Raw genomic sequence first — 9,948 nt, forward strand, 5'->3', positions numbered from 1 at the left:
CCCATCCTGAGGGCACACAGTCTGTATGGGATCTGCAGCCTCAATGAACCACAGTCCCCTCTTCTTCCCGCAGGCGAGGACCGGGCAGCGTCCTGTCTTTGGCATGACAGTGGGAGCAAGCCCGCCCACATCCACCCTCGGATGACTTCCTGCGGCAACGTAAGGTGAGGGATGGGCAGGGTGGTGGCTCCTGGCCGAGGGGGCAGGACCTGGCCCTGGGCAGGATGCCCGCACTGCCCGAGGAGATCCAGCCCCTCCTGTCCACAGCCTCGCGTCCATCTCAACCTTCGCCACATTCGGACAGCAGGAAGGGAAAAGCTAACAACAGAGGTGTCTGGTGATGAGGGTGTGGAGCTGAGAGGAGAGGCGGCCTCTTCAGAAGGTGGCATTCACTGTCCGGTCCAGCTGGACCTTCAGGGTGTCGTTGCCCTCCAGTTTGGAGCTGACCCTGTGGAGGTGGAGAGAGAGGGGAAGGTCACCTATTGGTGACCCGCACTGTGACACTCTTCCTCTGTGGCCACTGTGTGCGCTGCCCGCTGTGTCCCTTGTCCCTGTCCCTCCTGGCAGCAATTCTCCGTCCCCTGTGTCCCCTGTCCTGCATTTCCTCACCCACATTCTGAACTGGACCCCACCCAAAGGCACCTAAAACGGAATACTAACCAGGGCACTGGAAATAGGTTTGGTCCAAGGTGCTGTGAACCGGGCACACAGGGCCTGTGCCGGACCCCAGGAGGAGGGTCAGCAGAGGGACAGGGTCTGACCTCTGCCCCAGGACAGCCACCAATGCACACAAACAAGGAATTAACTTGACATTAGAATAAACTTGAGAATCATCAGCCAGGCCTCAGGTGGGCCGGGCCCATGCACCCAGCGGGGACACGCAGTAACACCGATGCACGACCAGCAGGGCATGAACTCAGAGCCCTGCCCTGTTCCAGCAGGAGCCCTGGTGGTCAAGTCCATAGAGAGCCGCCTGCTGACCCAAAGGCCGTGCGGTCCTGGCAGTTCGAATCCACCAGACGCTCTGAGAGACGACTCTCAGTCCCGGAAACCCGCCGGTGGGCCTGGTGAGCGGCAGACTTGAGGGCAGAGATGAGCAATGCTGTTCCGTCGCATGTCGTGGCCAGCTGCTGTCTGGTCAGTTCCAGGTCACTTGCTGTGGGCTTGCTGCCCATGAACACAGGGAACTGACCCGCAGGGTCTCTGAGGACACAGGTCACCAGGTCTTCCTTCTGAGGCACCTGGGGGGTGTGGACTGCTGACCCTTTCACGGGCAGATGGGCACCGGCCAGGGCCTCAGTGACACGTAACGTGGACTCCTCAGCTACAAGTCTGCCTCCTGCTCCAGTGTGACCACCCACAGCCCTCTCGGTACCCAGGGGACAGCAGGGTCACTCACAGGTGCTGCTGGAGCTGCAGGAACATGGCCTTGTCCAGGCTGGTCTCATTCGACAAGACGAATGGTGGAAGGTTCATGTCTGGACTGGACTCCAGCCCCGAGGCCCGGAACAAGGAGGAGCCCCTGTCCCAGGGCCCCAGCTCCCCCGGCGAGGCTGCACTGGGCGGGTCCTCTAGGGGAGAGTGCTCCTCGTAGATCAGAAGGTTCCTGGACCTCACTGGGGACAGAGGAGGGACACTGTGACCCAAGGTGAGCCATGTCCCTCACCAATGTCCAGACACAGGGGATAGAGGAGGGACACAGTGATCACGGCGAGCCATGCCCCTCACCAATGTCCAGACACGGGACAAAGAGGGACACTGTGACCCAGAGTGATCGATGTCCCTCATTAAAGTCCAGACACAGGGGACTGAACAGGGACACTGTAACCCAAGGAAAGTCATGCCTCTCACCAATGTTCAGACACGGGACTGAGCAGGGACACTGACCCAGGGCAAGCTATGCCCCTCATCAATGTCCAAACACAGGACAGAGAAGGGACACCGTGACCCACAGTACACCTCACCTCTCACCAACGTCCAATACAGGCGACAGAGAAGGGACACGGTGACCCGAGGTGAGCCATGCCCCTCACCAATGTCCAGACATGGGACAGAAGCCCCACAGGGGTCACTGTGACCCCAAATGAGGGTGTCAACTATGCCAGGCTTTCCTTAAAGACCTCAGCATCTCAGTGTCTGTTCAAAACACGCGCTGAGCACACAGCACCGGGAGAGGAACAGGAAGACGCCACGCTGACCACTTCCTGACTGCAGTGAGCGCACCTCTTCCCGGGCACCTCCCTCCTGGAAGGAGCCCTCCCACAGGTCACCTCTCAGCCAAATAGCAGACAAACCTGCACACAAGCAAGCAGCGACACCCGCGAGCAAGGTGCCGCTCAGACCACCTAGCCTGAGACCACAGTCAGACGCCTGGAGGTGAGCCGTCAGGTCCGAGTGGAGGTACTCTCACCTCAGGACAGGCTTTTCAATACATGGAAGTGGAAATGGTGAGGAACTGGCCAAAAAGCCACTTCAGACGGCAGGGCAGAGCAGGGAAGGACGAATGGAAACAGGAGTCCCAAGGGGGAAGTGGGAAGAGTGTATCTCCTCCTTGACACCTGGCCCAGGTGAGAGCTCTCCTACCTGACACCTGAATCTCTAGATGCTTGAAATCTCAGGAGCAACACTTCTGAAGACAGATTACTCTTCATTTGGATTTTAGACTCCTCACTCTGGAAACCCACAATCCCAAGTGTCAGTGGAAGCACAGAGTTCTTACAATACCTGGGAAAGTCTGATGCCCCATGTCTACCCGAGTCCATGCCCTTCCCCACATCAGAGCTCTCGGGACAGTGGTCAGAGCAGTCAAGGACAGAGTCCACAGCAGCTGTTTGCAAACTGTTCCTTGGAGTTCTAGACTACTCTAAGGTAGCTCCCCCCAGTAAGTGGGGGCACCAACTCAGGGATGCCAGCAGCCTGGTACCAAGCCCCCACCCCTACACATCCCCTTCGCAGAGTTCCCATTCAGAAAGCCGCAAGGCCGCTCACCAACAGAGGCTGTGTACTGCTCCGATGCAGAGGCCTCGCTGGGCAGGGCCATCTTGGTGGCAGAAGGGTAGGGTCCAGAGCCCTGGAAAATGCTGCCGAATGCCACGGCAAAGCAGAGCGCTACGACCTGGATGAGAGAGGGGATGCGTGAGGAGGGCTGGCAACCCCCGCCCCCAACACAGCCTCTAGCTCCAGCCCCCGTGCAGCCCACAGCCCCCACACCTCCCCACTATCCCCCACAGCCCCTGCCCACTCAGGCCAGTGCGCTGCATCCACACAGTGCCTGGCACGACTGTGGCAGATGCCAGCTTCAGAGCTGGTCTGGGCTCTGCTATCCCGCCAGGGCGCTGAGACTCAGCAGGCTGGTTCTGGGGTGGTGACACTCGTGCTGGCCTGGGAAACTCACCATGAGGCATGTACTGGTCTGTGTGCCGGCGAGCTTGCAGGTCCTGGAAACCTTGCCCATGACCAAGGTCTGGAGCTTCTGCAGCTGCTGAAGAAGGGTCCTGCAGACACAACAGAGGGAACCACAGTGAGGGCTCTGGCAGCACAGATGGTAAGGGGAAGTTTGCTGGTTCAAATTCACCCACTGGCATGAAACAGGAACTGGTGCAGAAAAAGAGGAGCAGGTCTAGTGGGTACCAGGAGTGGTCAGAGGGCTGAGCGTCCGGATGGGGGGCCCAGAGGCTGTCCAGTGGGGGGTGGGTGGAAGGTGCTACTTGGTGGTGAAAACTGCCTCGAAACCCAGTCCACTGCCTCAAATCTGTTCTGATGCCTGGTGCTCCTGCATCATGGTCCTGTGGCTGTAAACCTCAGCAGAAGACGACTGCCCACCTCTCTCTGGAGGAGCAGCTGGTGGACTTGAATCACTGAATGAGCAGCCTAGCACTTGACCTGCTATCCCACGCCCTGGAAGCTCCTGTCCTGAGAGCACCACAGGTGCACACGGTCCTGATTTCTAGGCGTCCACTCCTCCTGCCAGGTGCATGGACACAGGCTCTAACACGGTGTTAGACGGATGTAGGGGTGAACGTGGCAGGGACTCCCTGACCTGTCTGCTCCTGCTGCTCCTCTCTGGGCTGGTAAAGGGGGACTGCAGTGATGCTGTGAGGGGGACCACATCCCCTGAACCCCACAGACCCGCTTCACCCAGGAATGCTGGGGAAAGGCCCTCGGGAAGTGAGTCTGCTCACGCGTCCCCATAGTCTAAACAGACCCGTGAGCTGACAGCATTGGCAACCCTGAAGTGCATACAGGACGCACAGACACTCAGGACCACTGGTCGAGCTCCACCACAGAGATGGAGAGAATTCACGTCCCCACATCACACGGCTACAAAGCAGAAGGTAAAGACGTCGCCCCAAACCCACTCAAGTCAAGTGCATCTACAGTCCTCTCACGGGAGGAGCAGAGAGTGAAGACTCAAGGCCGAGTCCAGAGGGCTAACGGACCACGTGACCTTCAGTCCGCACAACCTTGAGACCAGAACTAGATGGTGCCCCGCTCCCACTGCTGACTGAAACGTGACAGAGATCAGTCTTCCGGGTCAGACAGACTGGTGGGCCTGTGAGACCATGACCCTTATATACGCCTCACGCCTAGAACTGAAATCACGCCCATACCTCACTTTAAGCCAAACAACAAGACAGTCCAGCAAGGGAGGAACACGCTCCTAAAAACCACCAACCACACAAGACCGAAGGGCAGTGTCCGCCCAGGGAGAAGCTCAGAGGGAAAGATGGGGCAGGAACCAGCAGCCAACAAACAGCAAACGCAGTGGGCACAGCTGTTACACTGTGGAGATTACAATCAAATGTCACCAACAAAAGGGGTGGAGACTGTGGAGCAGAAAACCATTTCACCCTGAAGACTTCCATGCAAGTCAATAAAAAGCTAACAAACACCACTCTGCTGCCTTCGCGGGTCCGGGGACTCTCCCCCTCCCCTCTGTAGAGGTCTCACCCTCGGTGTTTAGTACACACAGCGGTGAGTGGGGAGCACCCTCTACAGATTCACACGAGGGTCGAAGAGGGGCATTATGGGCGTCTCCCTGGGATGACAGCAAGGAGATGCACAGGAGTGGTACATCTCCACGCGGTCCCACACCACACCCTCCAGGCCCCTTTCCTCCCCCATTCCCAGGCCAACTGCCCATCAGGTGCCCAGCACCTGTGCCCGCTGGCGCCCTCTCAAGCCAGGTGTGGCTTCAGAATCCTCTCACCGCTTGGTGCACACAGCTCCCGGCCCAGCCTGCTCCACCACCTGGACCAGGTCTCAGCTGGCTGGTGAAGCTGATCACCTGGACAGAGAGGTGTGTACCCTCCATGCACAGAGCAGAACAATTCCTGCCACTAGGCTGGTGGTGGTTTTTACGGACTGTCAAGTGGACCCTAAGACCAACAGAAGTGAACCCTGTCCCACCCTGTACCATCTGGACGACTTCTCAGTGCTGTTCCAAGGACTGTCCCCCCACCTCAAACGACGTCCAAGCAGGCTCGACGCCTTGGGAAAGGCCCCTCAGTCAGTAAACAGGACGGAAGAGCATCGATGTGGACGCTTAGGACAGACACAAGACAAACAGGCACTTCCAAGCTCAGGATCCCACATCCTCACAGACTGTGTTTTATAACTAACGACACATTGAGACAGCAGTGACAGTTATTTAAACAGAGAGCAGCATCTGACAGGACGTGGAGCCGGGGTGCCTGCTGCCAGCCAGTGTCCCCGAGATGACCGCCACTATCAAACCCTGACTGTGACCGGCTTCCTGACACGAAAGCACATCCAGGATGTTCTGTTAAGTGAGATACCCCTCAACAAGAGTAATTGTTGTTGTTGTTGTTGTTGTGTGTTGTCAAGTTGGAACTGACCCATAGCTGACCGTCCAGTGAGTTTTCACAGGCGGTAAATCTCACAGGAGGAGTCTGCCCATCTTTCTCCCACAGAGCAGCTGGTGGATTCGAACCATGGTCCTCTGCCGGGCAGTGCAGCTTTTTAGCACTAAGCCACAACGCACATGATAAAGTTTACAAAACCAGACCAGAGGCTGTCATGCTGACGGGCTCACAAGCCCCCCGTGTGCAGGGGCCAAACTGTGCTCACAGGGCTTCACTAACAGATTTTCAGAACATCACCAGGCCTTTCTTCCGAAGGAACCTCTCCAACTTTTCAGCTTTTCAACAGACACTATCTGTGTCACGAGGGACTCCACAGACAATATTCCAAACCGGAAAGACACTTCCCAGTGAAAGGACTCGGACTTTTTCTCCCCTCCTTCTTGAGCTCTACTTCCCGATTTCTATTCACAAAGAGCTTCTACAACTTGGGTGGTTTTTGGGATTAACACTGGGCTGCAGGGAAGCTGGCCTCTCACAGGAGCAGTGCTGACCCCACTGTCCACAGCACAGCTGTGCCTCTGCTGCCCCCGTGTGGCAGAGCGGAGGCCTCACAGCAGAGCCGGAAGACACATCCCTCTCTCCCCCCTCTCCCCAAAGGCTGTCTCCCCATCCTGCTTATGGCTGGGCCTGCCCACTCGGGAGCGTGGGGACCCCCCACAGAAGACCCCTAGGCTGGTGCAGCCAGAAGGATGGAGGCCTCGGAAGATGAAGGGTCAGAGGCGGGCAGTGAAGCCAGGAGTCTGGGATGTCCTTGAACACGGCCTGGACTTCCATCCTGTCCATCTGTCCTACCACAAAGGCCTGTCCACGACTCGGATGCTGGGGTCTTTGCCACCAGTGTTCCAAGTCCCAGCAGAGTCACCACTGGACAGGTTTCAGTGGGGAATCCAAGTAAAACACTAGGAAGAAAGGCCTGGTGATCTACTTCCAAAACCTTAACCAGTGAGAAGCCCAATGGAACAGAAGAGACCACTGTGCTATGTACATGCTGGGCCAGGAGACTCTCCAGCGGGCAGGGTCAGACTCTGGACGCAGACGTGATGGAGAGTGTAGGACCAGGCAGGCCGCTCTGCTGTCCAGCCTCTAACAACCAGCAGACATGACCTCAGGGCTGTGCCGACCACGTCCCCTTGTCCCCTTGGGAGTCTGTCCACGCAGCACAGCCAGCTCGGGGGGGGGGGGGGCACACCCTCCCACGATGGCGGAGGACAGCTGGGGGCTCAAGGCTTTGTTCCCACTTAGATCAGCTGCCTGAACAAACCACGGAGATGTACCAACAGAGAGTTCTCAGCAGACAGTGATCCCTCGACATTTGCAAAATCCTGATTTGCCTCTGATCTGAGGTCTGAAAGAGAACTATTTCCTCTGCTGGCTGCCCGGACCTGCACCTGTGAGCACAGCACGCACAGGTGCGCACATCAACACATGGCTCCGTCTGTGGGTTCTCAGAGGCTGAGCCTGAGGCCTGAACCAACCCGCCACCTGCACTTGTCCAGGCAGAACCTAGTGATGGGCTCCTATGCTGGGCTCTAGGGTCAGGGGACGGGCTGACACCCAGTGCTGGCGTTTGCTGTGGCCTTCTGGAGCCCCTGGGCACCCCTGGTCTCTGTAAGGGGCAGGAAGGGTGAGGTCCCAGGGAAACTGAAATGTGTGAGCCCATCTCTACAGAGGGCTGATGGTGTGGGGGGCCACCCTTCCCACAGCTGCTTCCCATGAGAGATGTGCAATCAGACACAATTTACCTCTTTTTCCTTCTTGTTGTTGAATGTCATCAGAATCGACCCACAACTGACCCTCTAGTGAGTTCTACAGCGGCCGTAAATCACACAGGAGGGCTGCCCATCTCCCTCGGAACCGCTGGTGGATTCACTCTCGGCCTTTGTGTTGGCAATGGAGTTTCTTACCACTAAGCCACCAGAGAGTCTGTTTTTCCTTAATAAATGTGTGTGCACACGTCTGCACATAACAGTCTGTGTACACACGGATGTACTCGTGTGACCCTGTGCACATGTAGCTGGGGAGCGGGGTGGGTGGTGCTGTCCTGACCACCAGGCATCACAGCAGCCCCATGGGGTCTTCCCACTCCCCTCCACCTGTAGTCCTAACACAGGCCCCCCCTTCCACAGACACCTTACACTCCAGCCACGCTCACCTATTGGTGTTCTCCAGAACCTCCACCTTCTTCCGAAGCTCCACGTTCTCAGTTGAACAAGACTCCACTCTGGAAAGGAGTGAGAAAGAAAGTTAGCTGCCCTCACAGAGCACATCTGGCCAGGTGTGGGGCTGGAGGGATGGGGACCAAGAAAGAAGAGGGGTCCATCTCGGAAGGGGGGAAAGAGCTGGCCCAACTCGAAGCGGATGAAGGGCGAGGAGACCAAAGAGAGAGCCCTGACCAGTGAGAACTCCGAGAGGTGGCGAAGGAGCAGGGCGGCACAGGACATCACCTGGCCAGGGCTGCAGATGCCGTCCTTCACCTAGTGCCCCTCACTCGCCCCCTCTACACCACGGGGGTCTGGGGACTTTGGCCTGCTCTCTGGAGGAAGGGCTGTTAGGAGCCATGAGGTCTGGGATAAGGATGGGGGGGGATCTCAAACAAGACTACAGTACAAAGCCCATGTGCCCCACACTGTCACTTTCAGGGTCACACGAGGTTCTTTTCTAGGACAAAATTGTCCTTTAATGTGCGTATTTCCAACTCCACTCCGAGACCAGCCTTAACATAAAGTAAAGCACGTTTTTCCAAGGCTGCTGCAAAAGCAAGAACCTCGCCTGCCAGGGTCAGCGGAGGCCTGGGCTCACTTTACCTGCTGCCTCTGCTCACGGCCGAGTTTGGCTGCTAACTAAAAGGTTGGAAGTTCAAACCTACCGGCTGTTCTGCAGGAGAAAGCTGAGCTAGTCTGCTTGCGCAAAGATTTAGTCTCAGAAACCCCCCTATAGTCACAGAGGACCAGATGGCAGAGTGGACACCACAGCATTTCAGAAGTTGATGTGGGGATGGGGATGGCCAGGCCCTTCCTCTGAGGGGCCGGTCAGCCCTGAGTGTGTGAACCGTTTGCACCACCTGGAGACTCTGGAGAGAAGGTATGGAGGACAGAAGAGGCATTCTTGCGCATGGCGGGGGTGGGAGCAGGAAGGTAGAGACTATAGCAGCCCCTCTGTCAGAGAACCCCAAGAGCCTGTGTGAGGGTCGGAAAGGACTTGGGACTCGGTGACCCGACAGGACAGAGCGGAACTGCCCAGTGGCTCTCCAAGGCTCCAAGGCCTCACAGAAGCGAGCTGTCTCATTGTTCTCTCAGGGAGCAGCTGGAGGAGTCAAACTAACAACTGCGAAAGTAACAGTCAAGCATTTGAACCACTGTACCAAGTGCAATTCGGACGTCTAGCTGAATGTGGCACACTTATGCGCATTTCCTCCAAAGAGCCACCAGGGGGCAGGCGCGCACAGCGGATACGCAGAGGGGCCCAGGGACAGGGAGCCCAAGTGGGGAGGGACGGGGCTCACCCCACACCCCACAACCGCCCGCCTGCCAGGAGGCTCACTTTTTCTCCAGGCTGTCCATGTATTCCTTCTTCTTCCGCCTACTTTCCTGAGCGGAAATCTGAGATAAAGTGGAATAAACAGAAGGATTAGCTCGCAGCTGGGTCAGTAAACCAGATAGATCTTCATAAAAGAGGACTGAGAGCAAGTCCGCCCAGGCACCACGTCCCACATCCACTACCCGCTCAGGGCACAGCCTGGCCACCCGGCACCGACCTACATCACGGCCCAGCCTGCGGCCCCGTGAGTTACGATGAACCACACGCGGTTCTGTGACCAGCACGTGCCATTGCTGCTGTGTGATTTGATGACACTGTTGCTCTCAGATGAGCAAAGGGCAGATTTACAAAGAGAATGACAGAAAACACCGCAAAGAAGGCTTTTTAAAAAGAGGGACATGTTGCAATTCCAGAGGTACGCGGTTCAGATCCACCAGATGGTCTGCTAGAGAAGTAGGGGCAGATCTGATGTGACAGTACACACACACACACACACACACACACACACACACACCACACACACACA

At 57.1% G+C, this 9,948-nt stretch overlaps 1 protein-coding gene across 1 annotated transcript in view; it reads right to left on the minus strand.

Annotated features, from left to right (window-relative positions):
• Positions 1-375: 375 nt before the first annotated feature.
• Positions 376-9,948, minus strand: part of CREB3L2 (cAMP responsive element binding protein 3-like 2) — an 82,982-nt gene continuing 73,409 nt past the window's right edge. The window contains exons 7-12 of the mRNA XM_006887151.1: positions 9,426-9,484; positions 8,038-8,106; positions 3,395-3,494; positions 2,989-3,115; positions 1,400-1,616; positions 376-448 (exon numbers count right to left, since the gene is read on the minus strand). Of these exons, the coding sequence (XP_006887213.1) occupies positions 376-448; positions 1,400-1,616; positions 2,989-3,115; positions 3,395-3,494; positions 8,038-8,106; positions 9,426-9,484 (645 nt within the window). The remainder of the gene's footprint in view (positions 449-1,399; positions 1,617-2,988; positions 3,116-3,394; positions 3,495-8,037; positions 8,107-9,425; positions 9,485-9,948) is intronic.

Source organism: Elephantulus edwardii, unplaced genomic scaffold (genome assembly GCF_000299155.1).
Source record: "Elephantulus edwardii isolate Elephantulus edwardi_28Jun2011 unplaced genomic scaffold, EleEdw1.0 scaffold00055, whole genome shotgun sequence".
Lineage (NCBI taxonomy): Eukaryota > Metazoa > Chordata > Mammalia > Macroscelidea > Macroscelididae > Elephantulus > Elephantulus edwardii.